Raw genomic sequence first — 24590 nt, forward strand, 5'->3', positions numbered from 1 at the left:
TCCTTTCCCATAAGCAAGAAACTGATTCTATAGCTCATGTGGCTTCCACTGAACTCAGCAGGACTTTCCTGCACCTCACAGCAGGAATGCAACTGCCCCTTCGAGTCCATTTATGCTGGGGCTCCCCAAAAGCTACCTGCTAACTACCCTAACTGCAAAGGCCCCACAAGAATTTGGCAGTTCAACCCTTCCTCTGAGGATGCCCATTCAAGAGAAAAAGAGTGTGACCAATGCAGCCAGGGTTGATTTAGTACAACTCCCAGGCAGCCTCTCATGGCATAGCTTCTTCACCAGGCATAGAGCTGGAATTACAAAGCTGCTCACAAATGAAACTCAGGGGATCAGCCAGAAAGCAATACTTTGTGTCATTTTTCAGATACAGAGAAAGGAATTAAAAAAAAAGGAAAAAAGAAAGAAAGAAAAAAAAAAAAAAGGATTGATCCAACATAGAGAACAAGGGTGCAGTCAAAAGTCTGTCCCATTCTCCTGGAATAGGATCTGCTCAGAGAGGAAGCTGGCTGTTCCTCTTTTCTAAGAGAAGCAATAATTCCTGGCTCCCTGTTACATATTCACACCACTGGACAAACCTCTTGGCTGGTTCATTACTAACTGAAAAATAACAGAGGAGCCAGTTTATGCTTAAGATTTCCCAAGTTTAATTCTCCTCTCTGTTTCACTGATTTGACTCCTGCCAGTGCTACAGCAGAGAGACAGGAGAGGTCCTTGCCTTGCTCAGTGCAGTGCTTTCATTATTGGAGTAATTAGGATATGCAGATGAAAACACTTGAATTGGTATAAAATTACCAAAAAGGAGAAAACTTTCCTCATCAATGCATTTGATATTTTAAATAATACCAAAAAAAGGCACCGAAAACCTGTCAGCCAAACCTGAGGTAGAAAGACAAGGTTTAAACTTTTGGGGAAGAAAAATAATCAGTGAGCCTTACAAAAAATGCAAATGCAGAGAGATCTTTCATTCCAGTAGCTCTGTAAAGCGCAGCTGGTTTTGACTTGGCAGTTCAGCATCTGCATGTTAAAATAGCTGTTCTTTCCACTGTCAGAATTGGCCACGCTTTAGTTTTTGATTTACAGTTGAATCACCCTGGTCCACTCCCATTAGCCTCAGCAGGACTTTGATGGAATCTGAAAATTCACAGCAGTGTAATCACATCGCAGAGCTGCTAAATGGTTTGCATTTTATTAGCTATCATCAAACAAACTGCCAGGCCTGCACTGTAAACTATAGCTGGGCTTTAGCGGAAATGTATGCTCAACTCTGGCCAAGCCTGGTGTCTAGGAGGAATGTCACTCCTTGGGCAAGGCTTGGCATGTAGCACTGAGATATCCAACCAGCATCTTCAATGCTTTCAGAGATGCCGGTTCTTAACTCAAAGACATGTGATGAGGTAAGGCTGAGTACAGGATTATGGCTGCCTTTTAAATTCCAGTGGAGGTAAAAAAGCAACAACCTGAAAAACAAACTAAAGCTTTGCAATATGCAGCCTGCTTTAGTCCTGTATGACTGCCTTTAACGTTTTAATCATTACTCACACGATCAAATGCAGGTAGCATTGCAATACTTTCCATGTCTTGTTAATCCAGCTACAGCTGCTCTGGAAAGCTGTGGCAGGCAGCTTGAAGAGCATCTGGAACTGCCTTTGGAGTTTTATCAACTGTATGAACATACAAGGAAGAGTTATGCACAACAGATTCCTGATCGCAGTGTCCAAGCGCAGTATTTTAATCCAAGAATTACTCTATCCAATAAACTTTTTGCTAACCTTAAACACATCCTTCAGCTTTCCCTTTATGTGGGTATCACTCACTTGTCTGCAAACACTGCTGTAAGGAGAGATACCTTTCAGGAGACCTAGGTTCAGAGACTCCCATGGGACTGAACTGAATCTGCCAAGTGTCAGGCTTGTCCCAGAGAAAACACAGCCATGTGCTGTGGAGTGGTGTCTAGAAAGAAGTGCAAATAGCTTCTCGCCTTTATTCAGTTTTTCCATCTGCAACACGTATCAAGTAAGCAAACCTACCACTGCATAAATGCACAGATGAAAATACGAGAGCAGCTCTTAGACTCATACACTGGCTCTCAGCCACTTCACTAACACAGAACTGCTTAGGCTTCAGCCTGAACCAAAGAGATGCAGGTAGAGGTGCTATGAAGCCTCACTTCTGCAGCCAAAAAAATACACATCTCATTCAGGACACTAATGATTTTTGTAAATTCCAATTTACAAAATTTGTGGCCTTATACCACCAGTGATCTTCAAGGAATTTCTGCAACAATCTGAGGGGTACTCAGCTGCAAAGCAAATTTTTGAAAGGGAAGAACTGGAACCAGAGTTGGCCTCCAAGAGTGTCATTGTGCTATCATGCACTTTCCTGTGTGAAGGGTACTTGCCAAATGAACAGCAACCATCACACTGAATATTGGGATCACATTGCCCAAGACGCCAGCACAAACCCACGGATCTCACTGCAACTCTGTTTCGAGAGGGAGGATGACCACCACTGGCGTCCTGTGGCGGGCTGACCCTGGCTGGAGTCTGCAATATCTCACTTCACTAGGAACCATCACAGTTCTTTCAGTCATCTGTCTACATGTGAAACTTAGAAGAACATCTCTGTCTGCATTTCCCTTTGTTGCATGCCCTTCTTTAAACTCATAATATATGGTGATATAATATAGGTATCTTTTACATTAGTTTATTGCTCTTGTAAAGTTAGGACGGTCTGTGTCAATTATCCCACAGTAAAACAACCTACACATCATTTCTAATTGCTAGTTTAACTGCAGGCCAACACTGGTGTTGTGGAGCACAAATTAGCTACAGAATCAGACTATTTCCTCTGATGCACATTAGAATTAGATAAACCCTAATTCCCTCTACACATAGAAGCGTGCCGCTCGTTCTACCCACAACCACGTCAGTCCTGTTATATCAGAACACAATCCTTCTAGTGCTTCAAGGACTGCATTTGGCACAGGAATTCTTGGCTCTGTCGTTCTCAGCTCACTAGCTGTTATATGAAAATAATTATTTGATTTTACCTTGTAACAGCATTACAGGGATGTAAAAGAGTGACAGTTGTAAAGTATTCAGACAGCACAATAACAAAGAGCTACTTAAGTGCCTTAAGAGATAGTCAAGTGCTGAGTTTGGTATTTATAGGTGTCTTCAATACCACCTGTATATTCCTATTGTTTTAAAATGGAAAAATATCTACTGGTCAGGGCTTAATGCTACCTGGCCTCCTGTGGTGGGCTGATGCTGGCTGGAAAGCAGGTGCCCACCAGAGCCACTCTATCACTCTCCTCCTCAGCTGGACAGGAGAGAAAAAATATAACAAAAAGCTTGTGGGTTGAAATAAGGACAGGGAGAGATCACTCACCAAATACCATCATGTGTAGCAATCAAATCAGAGTCAGATGATGAAAAATAAAAATTAAATCTTTAAATGCCTTCCCCCCACCCCTCCCTTCTTCCTGAGCCTAACTTTACTCCCGATTCCTCTACCTGCTCCCTACCACACCATTGTCTCTGCCTCTCACTCCTCCTCAGGGGGAGGACTCCTCACACTCATTCTCTGCTCCAACATCAGTCCCTCCCATAGGGTGCAGTTCTTCACAAACTGCTCCAGCGTGGGTCCCTTCCATGGGCCACAGTCGTTCAGGAACAGACGGCTCCAGTGTGTGTCCCCAGCATGGTCACAAGTCCTGCCAGCAAAGCTGTTCCAATGTGGGCTCCTCTTCTGATGGGTCCACAGGTCCCGCCAGGAGCCTGCTCCAGCATGGGTTTTCCACAGGGTTACAGCCTCCTCTAGGTATCCACCTGCTCCTGCTCCAGCGTGTAGTCCTCCACAGGCTGCAGGTGAATCCCTGCTCCACTGCAGACCCCCACAGCCTGCAGGGGCACAGCTGCCTCACAATGGTCTGCACCACGGGCTGCAGGGGAATCTCTGCTCCAGCATCTGGAGCATCTCCTCCCCCTCCTTCTTCACTGATCCTGGTGTCTGCAGAGTTGTTGCCCTCACACATTCTTATTCCAATCTGCTCTTGTGCAGTAGCTTTTTCCACCTCTAAACCATGTTATCCTAGAGGCACTGCCACCACCGCTGATGGGCTCGGCTTGGCCAGTAGCGGGTCTGTCCCGGAGCTGGCTGCCATTGGCTCTACAGGACTTGGTGAAGCTCCTGGCAGCTGCTCAGAGAAGTCACCCCTGTAGCCACCCCCCGACCAAAACCTTGCCACAGAAACCCAATACACTTCTGAATGTAAGACATATCATCTGACCCCTTCTCTTGGTTTGTTTTCCTTCAGTCCATATCCGTTAGCAAAACACGTACAGTGTCTGTCCACCTGCTTTGCCTCAGAGCTGAAGCGAGTCTACGGCCTGTCCACTTCTCCTGTTCCCAGCCAGTCACCAAAGCCAGATGTCTGCTGCCTTACCCATTTTGGCTCCCTTACCAGTTTTGGCTCTCTCACCAGTGTGATTATTCAGCATGTGGTTTCCTTTCAGACACATCCTGCATACATCCTCCTGTGGAATTAAACTCAGGCGGCACAGCTGCTCCAATATCTGCCATACTTGAAGCCAAGGAACACAGTCCTATTTGTCCTGGTGTTCTGTAGGCTTCTTTGGATTTAGCAAGTTTCTTCATCTTCACTGTCACAGGTCCATTGCTCTCCACCAGATCCTAGCCCAGTAATCTTTTAGAGACAAAAAACCCACCCTAATGCCAAAGTTTCAAATATACTTTAACATATTGCTGCATCCCTTTTCTCTCTTATAGACAAAAAAGAATATTTCCAGCCCTCCCTCACCCCCAGACTGCAATATTAGTTACAATCTCTCCAACTATCTACTTCTGTCAAAGACATACCCAAAACCCCCAAGCAACACCATGACTTCGCCGAACAATAAAGTACAAAAGCAAGCACTGATGGCCAAAAGCACTTTATTGTCCTTCCAAAGCGATGTGCCTGGCCAGAGATGAGAGATACCGAAGAGCAGCTAACATCTGTATTATAGCTAATGTTAGCAGAAAATTCACTTTCTTAAAGGTGTCGATATATTTGTGTATGTAATATATGAAACCAAAGTCTTTCTTAGAGTGTTTCCAAAATATTTGGCATTATCCTGCTGTCTTCACTAGAGCTCCAATCTCAAGCTCTTCATGCTGGGTTGATGGCACAGAGAATCATAGCTGCAGCCTGAAGAATCATAGAATCACAGAAAGGTATGGGTTGGAAGGGACCTTAAAGATCATCTAGTTCAAAATTCCCTGCCACGGGCAGGGACACTGTTCACCAGACCAGCTTGTTCAGAGCTCCATCCAGCCTGGTCTTGAACACTTCCAGGGATGGGGCATTTGCAGCTTCTCTGGGGAACCTGTTCCAGTGCCTCACCACCCTCACAGCAAAGAACTTCCTCCTCATATCTAACCTAAACCTACTCTCTTTCAGTTTGAATCCATTTCCCCTTGTCCTGTCACTATATGCTCTTGTAAAAAGTCTCTCCATCTTTCTTGTAGCTCCCTTCAGGTACTGGAAGGCCATCATTAGGTGTCCCCGGAGCCTTCTCTTTTCCAGGCTCAATAATCCCAATTCTCCCAGCCTTTCTTCATAGGAGAGATGCTCCATCCCTCTGACCAACTTGATGGTCCTCCTCTGGACTCACTCCAACAGGTCAATGTCCTTCCTGTTTTGAGGATGCCAGAGCTGGATGCAGCACTCCAGATGGGGTCTCACCCGAGAGGAGAAGAGGGACAGAATCACCTCCCTTGCCCTGCTGGCCATGCTGCTTTGGATGCAGCCCAGGACATAATTTCATAATTGGGTTGCAAGTGTACATTGTCAGCTCATGTCCAGCCTCTCATCCATCAGCATGACCAAGACCTTCTTGGCAGGGCTGCTCTCAATCAGTTCATCCCCCAGCCTGTGTTGATAGCATGGATTGCCCCAGCCCACGTGCAGCACCTTGCACTTGGTCTTATTAAAGCTCGTGAGATTCCCATGGGCCCACTTCTTGAGCTTGTCCAGGTCCCTCTGGATGGCATCCTGCCCTTCAGATGTGAAGAACTTCAAGATGAGCGGACCAGCCGTAACACACCTCCTTTCTTCCCCAAGCACATAGTTTTCAAGAGGATTCATCTAAAGAGCTCCCTCTAATCTGGCTGCTAGTAGGTATGCCTTTAATTTAAGCTGAAGATTTGACTCCAGGTGTGGAAAGGTTTCTCCAAACGTGGGGACTTGAGAGAATGAACATTATCTTGAAAGAAGGTAAGAGACAGTGCTGGAAAGACCTAGTCAGAAGGGGAGCTATCCTTCCTTTGTACACAGCCCAGTGACTGACTGACACGGCACTACATCAGCAGTAAGGAACAAATCCTTGTTTTACATCACACTAGCAGTGGGAGGCAGGATTAGTGGTCAGTTAAACTATCTACTACCCAAGAAAACTCAAAACGGCCCATGTGTCTTCTGTACATTGACTCAGCCAGCACTTACAAACCATGCTGCTCTTTCACAACTTGCCAACTCTTCTGCTATGAAGCTGGCACAGGAGTATAAAGTGATCTTTATTTATGAGACAGGGGGCTACTGAGAGAAAAGGAGAACAGAACTATTCTTTATAACAACCTCAAAGCTATTCTTTAAAATAATTCCAATAGAATAAAAATAAATAAATTAAAAACATAAGGCAAAACAGAAATGCAATGATGAAGAAAACACAGCCTGTGGGTCAGTACTCTGGTTACCTCAGTTCCTTTCTCTGTATGGTGATCCAAGAATAGCAACTGTACTTGGATCTGTACTGCAGAATATATTAAAAAATAATAACAACAAATTAACACTGCAGCCAACCTACCTCTGGAATATTCAACTTAGCAATTTTTAAAGTTCATCTACCTTGGTTAAATAAAAACAAAAAAAAAAATCAAAACCAAACCAAAACCCAAATCTATACTGTAATTCAACTATATATGCTTTATCACTGCATCTTATCGTACCAAGTGCAAGCTAACCACACCACCATGCTACCCTGAGTGTGGACAGCAAAGATAACAGCCTGCAGTTCTTGCTAATGTTATTTAGAAACTGCTTCAAATTTCCAGCTAATTCTGTGTCTTTTCTTACACATTTCCTTCCCCTTTGCACACAAGTTATCAAATTCAGAGCAGCAGCTGAATTGCCAAGAGAAATGGAGGATTTTAAATTGAAATCAAAGAGCAGAATCTCAATCAATTTCTTATGCCCTTGACAGCATGTGGTCTTGGCGGCTGCGGAGAAAGAATTGCTTAGCCTGATGAAAAGGAAGACAGGAACTTGGTGTTTATTTGCACTCCATCTCAAATTGTGGCTTTGGGGGCATCAGCTATGCACTTAAGATGCTCAACTCCGTGTTTTGAACTGCCTCTATAGTTTCAAGTAAGAGCATGATCTCTATAAAAAGCAGCTGCGAATAAGGTGGTATCAATCTAGATGGCTAATAAGATGAGAGGAGGAAAGAAGAAACAGGAAAAGCACCTTTCATGGAAACAGTCACACACATACACACACAAATCTGCTCTGAACTAGCAGCACATGCCAACAAACGATCAAGAAACCCTCCCATTGGATTGCAGGGGCAGACCCAACAGCGCAAAGCCTGTGGATATCCTTAATGAGCCTTGCTCATGCTTTACACTACAGTAAAGCAGCTTTTGAGTACAACAGTGCAGACACAAGCTGTGTAGAAACAGTCCAGTCTTTTGGGGACCTCATCATCGAACAAGGCACTGGCTGATTAAGTCACAGGAAACAACTTTGCATCAACAAAACTGACTCAAGACTGAACAGATGGCAAGAAGCAAGACTCCTCACACTACCTGACACAGCTGCCCACCAGAGAACGCTCCATCACAAAACCAAACACCATCAAACCATTCTACAAGGGCTGGACTGTGCTGCAATGCAAGGGAGGGCATTTAATTGGGCAATAGCACCACCTGGTGACTCCTGGGACTAAGGGAGAAGGGAACCAGTCAACTTGGCCATGCTGGGACAGGAGGAAAGGAGGAAGGACCACTGCCTAAATTGCTAGAGCAAGTTGGGAAACAAAAGCCTGGGTAAGGAGGGAAAAAGGATAGCAGGAGGGAGTTACAAGAACTAGACAGGTGAGACAGACTGAGGTGGAAAGAAGAGTGCCTGAGCACCTTCCTCAGGAATCACAGGCTCCTCCCACTGCTGTTACCACCTTGGGGAGCCCTTTGCAGCAATGAGTAGTGTGAATGTGGCAAAGGCAGCTGCAAAGGGATGCCCATACACCACACATAAATCATTGTATTAATGAACAAAAAAAGGAAAAAAAGAAAACACAAAACCCACAACCCCCCCCCACACCTAAACCTGCACAGTATCAACAATGTTGTATGCCACAGAGGGAATGACTTCAGTTAATTTTTAGGAGACCTATAGCTGTGGGACTTCATGGAGTCACTATAATCCAAAGAAAAATCATACCTCTAACTGCCTTTTACTGATCACTGGATCATAGGATCCTCCTGACCAAGGAACAACACAGTCCAGCAGGTAAGCCTACCCTGATGGATGCCTTGTGATAAGAAAGTGTGTTGTAGAATCACAGAATGGTTTGGGTTAAAAGGGACTTTAAAGATCATCTAGTTCCAACCCTCCCACCATGGGCAGGGACATCTTCCACTAGATCAGGTTGCTCAAAGCCCCATCCAACCTAGCACTGAACATTTGCAGGGACGGGGCATCCACAGCTTCTCTGAGCAACCTCACACCCACAATCTGTGGTATGCTATCCTACCACTCCAGTTCACCTCAACAACACCTCCCTGTTACCAGTTTGCTGGTTTCCAGTCTGAGCTCCACTACAAACACTGAAGTATGATCTTTTCAATGTTCACCACTTCATTTTTCAGGTGAGGATGTTCCCTGGTTTACCATGGGAACATTCCTACTGCTGGTGTCACAGATGGGTCACAGCCACGTCTCATGATCCTCCCCCTACCAAGGAAGGAGGAACCAAAAGCAAACTTCACGGATTTCTCCAGAAAGTCAAACCTCAACTAGGAGGAGCTAAAAAAAGCCAAAGTAAAAATAAATAAAAACTGCAAGTCCTGCTTTAATTCCATTGCAATTTTACTGAAAGCAATACTTGGATTTTTGCAATTCCAATGGTCAGAGTTGATTTTCCGGACAAATCTGAGAGATGTTTTAACATCTACACACAGCTATCCTTTTCCTACCCACTCTATCTCAAAATATACATGCAATCACAAAAATCCACTTGATGTAATACTCTTTCCACAGATAAATTTTTATTTAAAAATACAGTAAAAAATTATGTGAATAATATCTACTTAGAAATCCTGGTAATTGGCCCTGAATTTGAAAAATTAGGTAAGGGAAGTAACACACAACTCACTGTACCTCACATTGTCAGAGATAATGAGTATTGATTGCAGGGGCTGTTATCTCTATTGGCCATATGCACACACACTAGCATAACAATTTGGTTAAATATCATTCATCCCCATTGCACACTGCAGTGATCAGTGAAACTAAATTTAATTTTCAGACTAAATACATAAATAACCTGAAGTTTTCATGGTTCAGTAAACACATTAGGCAACAGCATCCTGACAAATGTTGTTTTCAAGTACAGCTTGGCAGCAAAAAATAGGATAAACAATTCTGTGTTGTTCTTTCCAAACCAAATTCTTTTCCTAAGTGAACCTTCCCCACATATATTTGTAGCAGCTGAAACTTTCAAAATAATGGTATGACAAGGTGATAATCTTTGATTTGAGTTGCTGTTTGACACAAGTTTCTGTCTGTACTCCAACACCCTGCCACTTTTGTAGTCAAATCCTATCATTAGGGGCCATAATTTCCAAATACAGCCTTCCTAGTGACACTTAGTAAATACAAAACCAAAATAATTTATTTTCCTGTCCCAATATAGAAGATACTCAAATCCTTCCAGCCAGTCTGGAATTCATTTTCCAATCCAAACATTATAATTCATATTGCAGATTGCCTGTAAGTGCCAACAGTCATTTTCTTTTATTAAATGAAGGTAGTGGCTCTTATGCAAGCAAATATATGCACATCAACTAGGTACAGCATTTGACAAAATGGCTCTTGTGTTCGGCTTACTGTTTCACTGATATAAAAATGGTTGCCGGAAAAAATTGTAAAAGGGCTTAATTACCTTCAAATTTGTCCATCCAAGCTCAATAAGCCCTCTTCAATTCAACGTTAAGACATACTCCTCCCAATTTGTAACTAGCCCACCTGCAACTTATTACTGCATTTCATACCAAAGAGGAAGAAAAAAGCCACATAAATGATGAGTGTCAACCGAAACACCAGCTGAAAACTTCAGTCCTGGAGACAAGAAAGCCTGATCCCTTCTCTTGCAGCAACAGGCAACAGAGAGCAAGAAGGCAGTTTCAGGGGGGGCAGCTATAAAAACTGACATTTTGGCTACCAAAAAGGAACCAGTCTCATGGCCTTGACTCTTGGCTCCAAAGTAGCAGAGCCCTGGTACAGGGTATGTCATCTACCAACCAGATGCAAACAACTGGCCAAAGGCAGCCAGACACCAGCAACTTCAGGAAACTCTACAAGGGTGGGAGAGGGACTGATTTCATATCTGGATTTATTGCCAGAAACTCTGCCTCAGCTTATCAGTTTGTTTTACACAACAACCTGTAAAATCAGTAGCCTTCAATGACCATCTAAGGTGTGAGCTAGTCTCCTTTACCAGCAGCCTAAAGGCTGGCCAGCTACTGAAGGCACCCTCTTTGCAGGCTGCTCTTATAAATTTGCTAGCCCACTTGCAGCCTTTGGAAATCTGCCTCCATCAGCCTTCCAGACACACAAAAACATGTGCCTTCTCCAAGGGATATCAGGGGAAGGGGACAAATTGAGATTTTCTAAAATTTGCCATTATTTTTCTTTACCATTAACTGCAAATGACACGTAGATAATATACATCCATGTGGACATTAAGTGGCATGAAGGGGAGGTCTAAAATCCTTGAAGCTGGAGGCTTTCATTTCCTGAATTGATGTGCAGGACTGGGAATGGACAATCAGAGGTTTGCATAAACCCAAATCTGTGCTAAGACATTTTTTACCCAACTGTTAGGTTTAATTAACTTTGATCAATAGTGATTTCATGTTCATTTCACCTACTGTCTGGATTTAAAGTTTTCCCTAACTCAGTAAGCATCACCACTTATTTTAAACAGCATCATATAAAGACCCACCTGGTGCTTTCCCCTCTGTCACCCACGCAAGTAAACAGAAGAGATAACAGCAAGCACAGTATAATAAGACCTAGGGCTAAATTTTTCTAGCTGTGGATTTACTGTGTGCTGCTGTGAACTTACTAAAAGTAAACCTGTCTGCACTAAACAGGCTCATAAGTGGAAGACGTTATCAGCACAAGGCCGCATCCCTTAAGCAGTTGACATCTTAAATGTATTCACCTCCCGTTGATTTCACTGGATATGAAACCCACCAACTCCTAAAAGATGGTAGCTCTAGTGCCATGAAATTCAATATTTTAGAAAAAGCCCTTAAAATGGGCAAAACCAGCTTTTGTTGCTATTATTATACTTCTCTCCACCCAAAAATAAGTAGGAAATCAGTATCTAACTTACAACTGTAAGAAGGAAGTTTTTATTCACCCAGCCAATTTTTCTCATCTTCATTCAAAAACTGGAAACCAGAAACGGTCAGAAGAACGGACTTTGTAAATCTCAACTGAAAACATGCTGGGAGCATTTTGACTGGAATGCTAAACCATGAAGTTTAGTACATTCAAGGACATCTCCTCAAAGGACAAGGGAGTAGAAGAAGAGTGTATTTGATCTTTTCCTCTAAAGCAGGAAAATACTTAGCCACACAGAAGGTATTGAGAAGTCACTCCCAGCACAGACTGTCTGGATACTAAACACACTTCCTGAGCGTTTGGGACCATGTGGAAGTGACTCCACAGTTCCCACAGATCCCAGACATGGCAGAACAACAGGTATAGGGATTGAGGAAAACATCTCTATTGGCCAATGAGATCCTACCAGAGCTCCTGCCTTTCTCCTCATCAGCCTAAGGGAGAAGGCAAACCTGGCCACCTGGGTTAGCTTAATACCTGCTCAAATAAGGCACCATTTCCAAAGAGCCTACCAAATGTTGAAAACCAAGGAGAGGTAGAACTGAGCTACTTTATCTGCTTTTAATGTTAAATGACAGGAATCACTCACGAGCTGTCTTATCTCAAATACATAATTTACTTAAACTATTTATCTTGTCCTCCACACAGCACTGTATTCAGCTATGCATTAAAGCATATGCTGAGCTTTAAGCTTGGGATTCAATTCAGCCCATTCAGCAAAGGCTGAATGACGTACCCTGATACACTGCTGAAGGGGGATTACCCCAATGCTTAGAATCAAACATATGCTGAAGGATGCTACTCAGATTAGGGTTTCAGTAATATAATCTTAAATCAAATTTATGTTACCTGGTTTTATGCAACTGCCATTTCTGTCACATAAAACATGTTCCAACTGTCTGTCTAATGCCCTGGCATGCAATAATTCTTTTTAAGCACACCTTCCAGAAAAAAACATCGGAAAATATCCAAGGCAGGAAAAAAAATATCAAGGGACAGAACAATTGACTCTGAGGACTATTCAGACAACCTACACTCCACTGCTGGAGTAACAGTTAAGACAATGATCCTTTATTGACATTCAAGCAAAGTGAGACAAAAACCAAGTTCAACTTCACTTGAATTTTCCAAAAGAGCAATATTGTCCAAAAAATAAAACTCCTGACTTAAACAGATAATGTAGGAAAAAAAAAAAAAAGGTTGTAGCACAGTCAAGAAATGATCATCCTAAAAGTCAATTTGTCTGTATAATATTGAGAAGGTTGAAGTCAGCAAGGATTATGCACCATGAGCGACTTCTGGCCAAAGGATGGTTGCTTCCTGTTCCTATCAGCTTTAACAAAATTAATTGCAAGTGTTGATTTTATGATTCTTAAAATAGGCATACTTATATTTAGCATACAAAGGAAAGGAAAAAAAAAAGATAAGGGACTTCCTATTCAAGAAAGGGAATCCGTTCTTTCTCATTTCCTAAATCCCTCCAGGAATTAACCAACTGCCAGATTTATCCAACCACAAAGTGGAAGTGTGCCCTTACAGGCTGGTACTGGTATGTATCAGTCAGTGAGAGGCTGGGGGGGAGGCTAACTAACAAAGACTACACAGTGACAAACAGTTTAAATTTTTCAGTTGTAATATGCTTCTAAATCCTGACCTACCAAGCATAGTGGTAATATACTTTCCCTTAAATTGAGTAGTTAAAAATTAATTAAATTCACAAGAATCAAGCTGAGCTTTAGTGTGACACCACACTACATTCAAGGAAATCCTCTCAAGGATGCTTTTCACATCAGCCTTTGGTAAGTCTGGTGATCCCTACTACAGCTTCCCGGTGTTGGCACACACCAGATGCTGACCAAATTCCTAAGGATTTTTCTTCTGTCGCTGAATTCCCAGCATCAGCTTCACAATTAAGAAATGGGCACATCTGGAGAACTCATGCAATGGCAATACTGGAGACAAGGTAACAGCTACTAACTACAAGTATTAGGTAGAGAAGGTTAAAGCTACTCCAATGCCTGCTGTATCTCACAAGTCACCAGTGAGCATGCAAGTGACTTCAGACACATCATGTTGTCCAGAAGCACAGCTTTGCTAATGAACCATTAGGTCCTATAAACACTTAGGTTTTGTTTGTTGCAGAATTAAATGGGCCAAAAAATTTATTTATTTCAGAATTAAACCCAATTTAGGAATCTCTTCTAATTCATTTTGGCTCTGTAGACAGGCTTTAAAGGAAAGGAGAAGCTGCTTCAGAGAGACCCTAACTGTAGGTCAATTCCTGTAAATGCCTGATATTTGTCATTCACAAGTTTTTATGCTCCCCTGCAGTTGTGCCCAGCAGGAGCTGATGGGTCCAACCAGGACACCCGATGACGTCTCTGCAGCATCCTGTCACTCTGCTGACAAAGGAGGAAACAATAACTCAGGGACACGAAGTATTTAGTAGCTGGATTTCATGCACATGTGCTTCCACATGTTGCCCAAATAAGAACATACTCTGGCCAAAACAAAAAGTGAAAAACCATAACTTCTCTACCCTCTCCTCCAAGAAACATAAAAGCCAGGCACTAACTAGCATTTATGTTTAAAAATAACTAGGCAAAAATAAAAAGCATTTGTTCCACTGCCTGTTGCTCAGCTTTCGCGGGCAGTCCTGCAAGGCCAGAGACTGTAAATCAAACCACTGGCATTTGCTTACACAAGGCTGTGCTCCGAGTCAGCCTCCCATCCACCTCCACTGGCGGCTTTCTAAAGCTTGGATTTGTCTGTTGGCAGTGGTGTTCAAAACAGCAAGCGTCCACGGAAAGGATGTACAAGATGTTTCAGAAGAAAACTGAAATGTGTCCCTTTCCTGGCATCTTAGAAGTTGAGACGGAATTTAAAAAATTTCCTTTCACCTTGAGCCTTACACCACTACCCAGCCTCTATAAGGTATGTAGTGAGAAGAAAAACATCTCTATAAGAATAAAAACATATTTTACTTTCATTTATTTTGGAAGAACATGTCCCATGGCTGCAGAATTATATTCACATGAGCTGTCTCCAGCCTACAATCAGTGGGTAGTGGGGGACATGACAAGCCCCAACGAGGAGCAAAGCACAGAAGGCTTGCTCTGCCCTCTCCAAAAAGTGTGGGATGATCCAACTTACTGGCATGCTCTAACCCATCAGTGTGATTAGCACCGGACAAAAGTAGGACTTGTATGTAGCTCGTGGGTAGGTGAACTCTACAGAGTTTCCCACCTCCTTTCTCAACCCTTTTGGAAGGTAACTCTAGGTATCTATCCATGTGTTGGGCATTCTGCTGGCCTCAGAAGCAGCTTGAGAAAAACATGAGCTGAGAAAGACCCAGACCTTCAGATAAAAGTGGAGGTGACGGCAAGGCAGTCAAACCACAATCCCAAACACAGCGTCCCCATCGGTGGGGACTGGCAAGCCACCGAAGCTGAGGAGAAACAACTTACCCTGCACTCAGTTCTCTGAGGCAGCACCTGAACAGTGGGGAAGGTGGGGTCAACAGCAACCTACTCTAGTGGAAGGTAACCCTGCCCGTGACAGTAGGGTTGGAATTAGATGACCTGTAAGGTCCCTTCCAACCCAAACCACTGTATGATTCTCTAACAGTGCAAACTTGCTAAAGCGAGTTGTGTTCACTTCAACATGTCCCTCTGCCTTCCCCTCAAAACCGCAGTGCAGGAAATGAAAAAACGGTGCCTGTACTGATCTTATCTGAACGGAGATTCAGATAAGGAAATCCAAGATCAACAGCAGTCCCTGGAGGGTCCAACAGAGCTGAAGACTTGGCAAATGGCATTTGAAAGAAGGATCAGCAGGGAGAGAACAGAAAAGGTGGGTGTTCAAGCGCAGCTGGAGCAGAGCTGTGGCTCCAGCCTCCCTGTAAATGCTTCTCTCAACAAGGAATTAGCTTGAGAAATTTTAGGAAGAATATGTCAATGTCTATCCAGCCTGTACGCTTGCAGACGGCAGCACCCACATCATAACCAGCTCAGACACAACCCAACACAAGCAAAACCTGCCAGCACCGTAATTTATAAACACTAGCACAAGCAAAGGCCCTGCAGACTCAGAGGCCGTTACCCACAGGCAACTCAACTGCACTGTAATTGCAACACGTCCCATCAATAAGTCAAATTATCACCTTAGAAACGAGTCATACCATCAACCAGAGTCTCAGAAAACATACTTTAAATGTAGATTAAAAATGGCCTTTAATATGGCTTGACTTAAGCCAGTTAAAAGGAACCATCTGACGAAAATGACAGATTTTTCTTTCCCCCACACTTCGCTTGAATGCAGAGTTTCTGGTTGCTTCACACAGCCTGCCTCAGAGCTACTTCATTGAGTAGGGCTAAAACTGCATTCAACTGTGTGAAAAAGAATGCAATTTATCACCAATTCAACTTCCTTATTTTGGTAGAAAGAAAATTTAGGTTTTCTTTTTCCACAGAACTACCATAAAACAAGAAGTTTCACAATTTTTCATCCAGAAATCAAAAAGAGGGATTGAAGCAAGGGGCTGGGGAAACCTAAAAAAACCACCCAATTGATAACATTATAAACAAAAGAAATAAACAGAATTTGAGAGACAATAAAACTACAGCCTGCATATGATTTCTGAGCGATGGTCACTGCATGGACTCATTCAACAGGCAAGTTACAAGCAAGGAATGGGAGCTGATCAGGTGCAGCAACAGGCATCAGCCATGGGGTATTCTGCTGCCCAGCTGATTAGCAGTAACAAGCTTCCCCTTCTGAGGCTTTGCTTCTGAAAGTAAAACATGCTTCAAATTCCGCCTTCTGCTGCTTCAGAAATCCAGCTTGGTTGTGCTGCTGAAAACAAAAGTAGAGTGTGGCCTCCATACTCACCTTTTCCTAGAAGGATGTTACAGTTAAAATCCACCCTGCTCTTCTAAGCAATCCCACACAAAACTTTTGGAAGAGATTAGTAAATAAAATAGTTTTGTAGCTATGGCAGGAAAGCAATAGGGCCAAGGTCAATATAAAATCCTGAATTTGGTTAAATTCTCAGAAATTGTTTACCTACATATTCAATGTATGTATTGCAAAAAATCTGATTGCAGCCATTTAAATATTTCATAAATTAATATGAAAAAGGTTATTTAGGCTTCTGAAGACACTTGTTTATTGGTACAAGAGAAAAGGTATTTCTCACTTGGTGCATAACTGGATTTTGATGCAATATTTAAAAAAAAAATTGCCAGTCCAAGTCTACTTCAGTATCATGGTACACAGTTCTTAAAACTGGCAAAGCAGGGCAAAGAAATATGGAAGAATTATGGGCACACATTAAGTGGAAATTTCAGACTATTCTTCACCAGGGAAGAATACTAAGAAAACCATTTCCCAAGAAAATGGTGATTATGCAGGCAGCTGTGTGTCTCTCCGTCTTTCAGTTCCCCATGAACTTAAAATCATTGTTCAGTTTTACCCGGGGATTTGGTATTTCACTACAATGCATAAACATAAGTGGCTAGGAAAGAGAACCAGATGAGAGGGCACCTTTAATAGAAAGGCTGCAGTGATGAACACTTCAAACCAGTGACTCCACAAGACACACAGCCACGCAGTCATGATTCAAAAATTTCTCTCATGATAGAGCTACCTGTTTACATAATAAAATACAACTGAATGAGTAGATGATGATGAACCATTAACACAAGGGGGAGGGAATCACTTGTCAGTCTTTTCTCCTCTCAAATTGACATTTTCTGGACATTCACTTCATCAGTACAATTTTCTTCTTTTCACGATCGCCTTTGTCATCTGCTCTACTTTGGTCCCTCTTGTTCTGTTTTAGGCTACAGCCTTCAGCTGTTGATGCACCCGTGGCTTCTGCACTGTGTAGTGTTACTGTCTTCATCAGGATGCTCATCTTAACATGGAGGCCACCCTGCACATACCTAGTAGGAAGAAAGGTCCTTAACTGGTACAACCCATCCAGGGGTGCAGTTTCATTTTTAACAGCAGTGCTCCTATCTATCATTTAGGCCTTAAAAGCATTACTAATGACAAATATTTTAGAGTCAAAACAAAAATACAATTTATGTCTTTCACAGACACCAACATAAACTAAAAGATTCCCAGTCATATATGTTCAGTAGCATAGCTACTTAGACAAGAAGAGTGGGTACTTAAGCTTTGCACTGAAAGGTCTGATGCATGCATATGCTCTGCTACAGGAATTTGTTCTCCATCCAACAGAATCCAGAGTTTTACATTACCATGACATGAAGATAAGAAAACCAGAGATCTTCTCCATAAGAAAACTATTATCACGTTCCAAATTACTTTGAATATCAAACAATTCTGAGCTCAATTCCACGGCCTCCGCATGCAGACGCTGCACACCGAGGTACAGGACATCCTCAAAGGCAATAAACTGTTCTCCACACCTAGAAAATGGGATTCAGTTGCAGAGAAACTCCAGAGAAAACCTCCTTCTCCTCCACAGAGGAAATATGTCTCTCCTTTTACAAATGTATGCTTACCAGCTTCAGACAGTATTTTCACGCTAGCAGAATGCATGCCAGCAAGTGACTTCTTATGAGCAAGAAAATGGAAACACAAACAGAAGGGTGAAGGAATGAAGTCTCAGGCAAGGAAGATGTAAAGCACTGTGTTTGGGAAAAACTTTCTACAGTAAGAGCAATTAAGCCCTGGGACATAACCCTGGGGAGAAGATCATGAGTTTTTAAGGACAGAGGAGTCAAACATATGTTAGGAAAGCTATGAAAGGGGCTTTAGGGACAAGGGGTGACCTCTGAGCCTCTTCCAACCTAACTCCTTTGGTCCCATGATGAACAGTCACAACACAAAAATGTAACAAACAAAAACAAAAGGAAAGGAGTAATGGAGGTCACTTCAGATGGTAGTTAGCAAGCCACTTCCCAAAGTCTCTCTGAAGAGTTGTCAAAGTTTCCTCAGGAAGTGACAAAGACAAGAAACTTTGCCTTAGTCCTAAACCTGGCAATCTCTTCTGCAGTTGCCACACACAATTATGTCAGATTTGGCAGAGAGTTGTAAATCACTCCTCCAGTCCGCATAAAGAAAATGTTGGGAGCTGAAACACAGGGCACTTAGCAGCCACAGACAGATTAGGAAACCTGGCAGCTGCACATCAGACCACATTTCAGCACTGAAACATGGCTCAGGAACACATCAGCCCTGCTATGCGCCTCTCTCCTTCATCCCCTCAACAAGGTGCCCACGCAGAAACACCATGCAAGTCAGGTGGGAGCTGCACTTCATTCCACTGCATAGTCTGAACTTCAGCTAAAACTTGTTCAGTCCCAGAAGCAGGGACAACTGCTGGGACCAAACACCACCCCTGGACTGAGAGACCAGGAAGAGTCTGGTGTGACAAGACAGGACTTGGAGCAGAGCTCGAGTGTTTGCACTTACGAAGATGAACACTTTCCACATGCAGATACCTCATTGCCCAGCAGCAATAATTTACTGGAGGAAGTAGTTTTAGCAGCAGGCGTGAGGACACTTGCATGGCAACATACTAAAGAGAGCTATTAAACTACACCTCCGTAGCTCTTGCACCTAAGGCTGTGCGGCACTAAACAATCAGGGAAGCATCCTGCTCCTGCCAGCCCACTAGCAAGCTGGAACCATCTCGTCTCAAAGAGCCCCGCGACCATCAAAGCCTGCCTTCCAGACTGACTCACAGCTAGCCTTGCACTGCCCCAGATTTCCTCTCAGTCCTTCTTTGCTGGGGTCTCCTTCAAGATCTACAAGTCCCATGTCTTGTGCACTACTCCAGGCTGCTCTAAATCACTCCCATGACACCCACAGAGTTTTAAAAACCCCAAGATACTCTGAAGGAGGAGGAAGTGATATGCAGATACTCAAATGCCCATTTTGCTACATTATGCTAAAAATTACAGGCCAGGTTCCCCCTGGCAATACAGAGTTAACATTCAAGAGCTGATAACTTAGTCCCTATCTCTACTGCAATGGCTGTGGGCCACGCATTGGCCCTGGAGCACTGTAGTAGCTTACAGGGCTCTGGAGAAGCTTTGCAAATGTTGCGCCAGCTTCAATTTTTCCCCTTTAGGAAATTCTAAACAGGCATAAACAGCCCAAGCCCAGGCCCTTTGCACACCTTGTGGCCAGAGACCATCAGTGATCCTCCTGTCTGATCTAGAGGTGTAGCCTAGGGCTTTGTTCAGAAGCGGTGAGGGATACAGGTTTACAAACTGATTTAATTCCTATTTCTAATAAGGATAAGAAATCCAAGTCTTGGGACTTGGACATGCCAAACTTGACTGATTATTAGGGGATCTATTAGATACAGTGCAGATTAACCTACCAGGCCCAGGACCTACTGAAAAAAACAACTGTCAAGATTTCTTTTGGTAGACCTGAAAATGCATTTTTGAGTTGCCATCTAGCTTTCAAGCAGATCATAAGATTAATGCATGCATTTGTTCACACAGACAGGTATGGAGCTTCCCTGCTCTGAAAATCTGTCTGAACTTCTCGAAAGGATTCATCATCTGAAGGACTCCTCTCTTTTGGGAAAATGGTGCCAATTCTCATGGTAAATGAGATGTCTATGATCAGAAGTAGATGGATTTCTAGGACTGTGCCCTTTTAAAACTCAGGAAGGAACATCTCACTAACTATTAAGTTACTATAACTACAGGCACATGTTCCTAAGTGTTACCACTGCCACCCTATCATTGTAATGAATCTACATAGTAATTGCATACTCTTAGTAACACAGAGCTGCATTATAGGTTTCTTTTCCTGTCTTAAAAAAGTAAACAGTTGCCCTACAAAACCCCCAGTATATTTAAATGTTACAAAACAGCAATAAATAATAGCCATGAGGAATCTCATTCCACAAGACACTTCATAAAATTACAACATTTTCTGCTGGGAAAGAAAACAAAGACACATCCACATATTCTACCACAGACTCTTCATGTTTGTGTAAACCACATTTATTTTTGTCACTATGCCATTTTAAAAGTTGAAGGCAGGAATTCTAACCAGGAAAGGAGGAACGGTTGCTGCCAAATACTTTGGGTTGAACTCCCCAGTGCCCTGGCACCGCATCCTGGCACTTACTCCAGGGCAAGGTACCCACTCCTGCTGGGCTAAGAGTCAACACAAATCAGAGAGAACCAGAGTGTCTATTTGTGTTTGTTTTTCAAATTTACAACTCGCTTGGATGGCACATGAAAGAGAATTCACCCTAAAAAGTCTTCATTCATGCAGCTTCCCTGAATGTTTATAGAGATAGAGGCCTAAAAGCAGCCTCACTCGCACCCAGTAATTTGAGATGTTTGATTTTAAAAAAGAACTGAGTAGTGATGCTCTGCTAGTTACTGTCAAGAGAGGTGGCTCTGCTCTCCAGAGGTGTTTGTCCCAACTTAGTGGGTGCATTTTGCTGCTAAGCTCCCTGGGTGCCGGGCAGAGAGGGGGCAGGCGCAGCCAAACTGCAGAGCTAAGCACATTGCTGTTCCAGATGTGAAACGCACGCACGGGTTCGCCAAAAGAGCAGAAAAAGAAGGGAGAAAAAAAAAAAAAAAAAAGGAATGGCAGAAAGGACGTTCCTGTAAGGAGCCGAGCTAAAGAAGGTCTGAATAAACCCCGGCAAGAAACTAAACAAAGCACTGACCAGCACATGGGTGAGATGGGACCGAGCCCCGGGAGAAGGAACCACCCGAGACAGCGTCCCAGGGTGGGCAGCGCTGCCGCTCTTCTCCCTGTCGCTCCCCACCACTGCTGCGGGGGCTCGGCGAGGCCACAAGACCCCACAGCTCCCCTACCCGCGGGGATGGCGGGCAGGGAAATCCTCCCGGGCACCTTCGGGGTTCAGGCACTGGAGGGAGACCCGCCGCGATGTCACCGCGGCCGCCGGCGGGGAGACGGCTCCGCGCCCCGCCTGGGAAGCGCTGCGGGGAGGCCCCTCAAAAGAGATTCCCCCCTCCTCCCCCCGCCCTTCTCACTTTTAAAAAGTTGAGAAACAAAACAAAAACAACAAAAAGCCCCCACCGAAGCCTCCCCCCGCCTCGGTGCGCGGCTGCCAAGTTTCGGCGTGGAGGAATTTACCGCGGCCGAGCCCCCCCCGGCCCCGGCCGGGACGGGGAGTCGCGGCGCCCCCCGGGAAGGGGGAGACGGGGGCTGGGAGCGTTCCCCAGCTTAGCGAGCACCCCGCCTCCCGCAGCCCCCCCCTGCGGCGTGGGGAAGGAAGGAAGGAAAGGGGGAAGCGACCCGCCGGTCCCCTCTACTCACTCCAAGCAGACACACTTTGAGCTCGCGTATCGCCATCATCTGCGCGGGGCCCGGCCGCTCCGCATGCCCCGGCGCGCCGCCGCTCCGCACTGCCCCGCCGAGGCGGCTCAGCCCCGCCGGGGCCGCCCCCGCCGCCGGTCACATGCGCCCGGCTCCGCCTCGCCGCTGCCTCCTCGGCTCCCTGCGCCGCTGGTCCCGGCTGCGAGGGACCGGGGAACCGGCACGGGATGTACCGGGATTGGGGCTGTGAACCGCGCCTTAGGGCTGAGCCCTGGAGCGGGCTGGGGAGTGGGGAGGAAGGGACCTCTGGAGCTCATCTGGTCCAGCCCCCCTGCCAACCTAGAGCAGGTTACACAGGAACTCGTCCGGATGGGTTTTCAGTGTCTCCAGAGAGGGGAACTCCATGACCTCTCTGGGCAGCCTGTTCCACTGCTCTGCCACCCTCAACGTAAAGTTCTTCCTCATGCTTAGGTGGAACTTCTTATGTTTTAGTTCATGGCCATTGCTCCTCGTCCTGCCATTGGCCACCACTGAATAGAGTGGTGCCCAGTGACCATTTCTTGGCACCTGCCTTTGAGATATTTATGTGCCTTAATGAGATCCCCTCTCAGTCTTCTCTACATTAAAACAGGCCCATCTAGCACAGTCTCTCCTCATAAGAGAGGTGCTCCAGACCCCTAATCATCTTTGTGGCCCTCTGCTGGACCCTCTCCAGTAGCTCCTTGTCTTTCTCGTACTGCAGTGTAAATATTTGTTGTTGTGAGAAAAGCAGTTGGTGAGAGACAGCATCCTTCCTGCATGGGGCTGCACATATGCTCAGTCCTACACACCATGTGCTGGGCTAGGCACAGGATGGGGACTACTTCGGTTGAGAACCATCTGAATCCATCTATATGTTTTTTGGATTTTTTTTAGTTTCTCTTACTATTTGCGGAAAACATTGAAAACAGTAGCTCCATTTTTTACCTAATCCTGGTAATACACACTCATTTTTGATTAAAACAGTCAACTTCAGGTTGATAGTAGGGCTGCACCCCCACACATCAAAGTTATGCTAAATTTAAGTTAAGTTAAGCCGGTCCACCAAAATCAATGAGGAAGGAGTCATAACCACTCTGCTTTCAGTATCCAGGGTTCTAGAATTTATGAAGCAGGGTTGCACGCTATAACCCCAGGAAAGCAGAAGAGCATCACCTGTCAGGTATTTTAAATCAAAGCCTCTGTTCTACTTACAGTTTTATCCCCCCCCAATTTATCAGGTACAATTGCTAAAGGGAAATGAAGAAAATCTTGATTAGTCATTGTAAGATTACTGCCACGTCATTAGGAGCTTCCTGGCAATAAACTGTTGTGGTGTTCATTATGTCACTAATTAGTTCCACATGGAGTCCTGCACTCACACTTATAGGCTGGATGGTGTTTGCCTTCTTCCAGAGCTCCCAAATCCTAGGCCAAGGAAATGCCTGGAGAGGAGCAGTTGCTATCCCTATGGAGGAAAGCACAAAGTATTTCTAGCAGAATATCACAGCCTGTCAGGAGAGAGAGTATCAAATGAGAGAGATCAAAGGAAAGGCTCATCAGAGAGATGCTTTTGATTTAATTAAGCTTTATTTTTTAGGAGAATTTAGCAAAAAGAAACAAAACACATCAGATTTTCAGGCAAGCAATACAGAATATTGCTAGGATCCTGGCTGCTCGTTGTCTTTCCACAAGATTGCATTATACAATAAAGTATTTCAATAAGCAAATAGAATACACTCACGAACATAAAACAGTTACAGTTTGCACTCATAGCACAGCTAATTTAAAGAAGCTCAACATTTCAGCTAGTAATTAGTTCTAGAAATTGACAGGAGATACTAATTTTTAAGGTTTTACACCATCCCACTACATTCTTTCACTGACAGTGTTGTGCTTCAGGAGCACCTTTCCATAGATTCCTTTCTTTTTTTTGTCACATCTTCAAACATTTCTGTGTCTTTCATGTATCTCATTAGTCATGTACCTTTTTCTTTAGTCCCAGTTTTGTAATTCTTGAAGTAAGGGAATTTTTTCTTATTGTACACATGAAACATTATGCTATCTGAATTAATTTCAGCAAGAAACACTCAAATTACACTATCATAGAATCATAAAATGGCCTGAGTTGGAAGGGACCTTAAAGACCACCTAGTTTCAACCCAGCTGCCATGGGCAGGGACACCTTCCACTAGACCAGGTTGCTCTAAGCGCCATCCAGGCGTGGTTGAACACTTGCAGGGATGGGGATTAAATTATAATCTATTCTACATTAGACTGTGGATCAGAAAGAGACTGATAAATGGCACACTATGTTCAAAGCTGCTCAGTGTCACAAGCACAGCTTGAGGACTTGTCCATAGGTGTGCTCAAATTACGCTACAGTGATGTAATGGCGATGAGAGACTCCATAGAACAGATTAATGTACTTCACTGTTCGTGCATAGACTCTGCAGCTTTCACCTAGAGGCCTTAATTTTCTAAAGCCTCCCAGTGCGGGCATGCACTAGAGTACAATTAATAAAGTTCCAGTTCGGGAGAGCGCTTGCTTAAGCATGTCTATTTTTGA

General features: G+C 44.0%; 1 protein-coding gene across 1 annotated transcript in view; it reads right to left on the reverse strand.

Moving 5' to 3' along the window:
• The window catches only part of RAB31 (RAB31, member RAS oncogene family), a 66798-nt gene extending 44702 nt beyond the window's left edge, over nt 1–22096 (reverse strand). Inside the window, exon 1 of the mRNA XM_027737138.2 lies at nt 22004–22096. Coding sequence (XP_027592939.1) covers nt 22004–22042 — 39 coding nt within the window. The 5' untranslated portion in view covers nt 22043–22096. The remainder of the gene's footprint in view (nt 1–22003) is intronic.
• Between the last annotated feature and the right edge of the window lie 2494 nt (nt 22097–24590).

The sequence above is a fragment of the Pipra filicauda genome, unplaced genomic scaffold (assembly GCF_003945595.2).
Source record: "Pipra filicauda isolate LSUMZ 115617 unplaced genomic scaffold, ASM394559v2 scaffold271_size1040873_pilon, whole genome shotgun sequence".
Taxonomy (NCBI): domain Eukaryota; kingdom Metazoa; phylum Chordata; class Aves; order Passeriformes; family Pipridae; genus Pipra; species Pipra filicauda.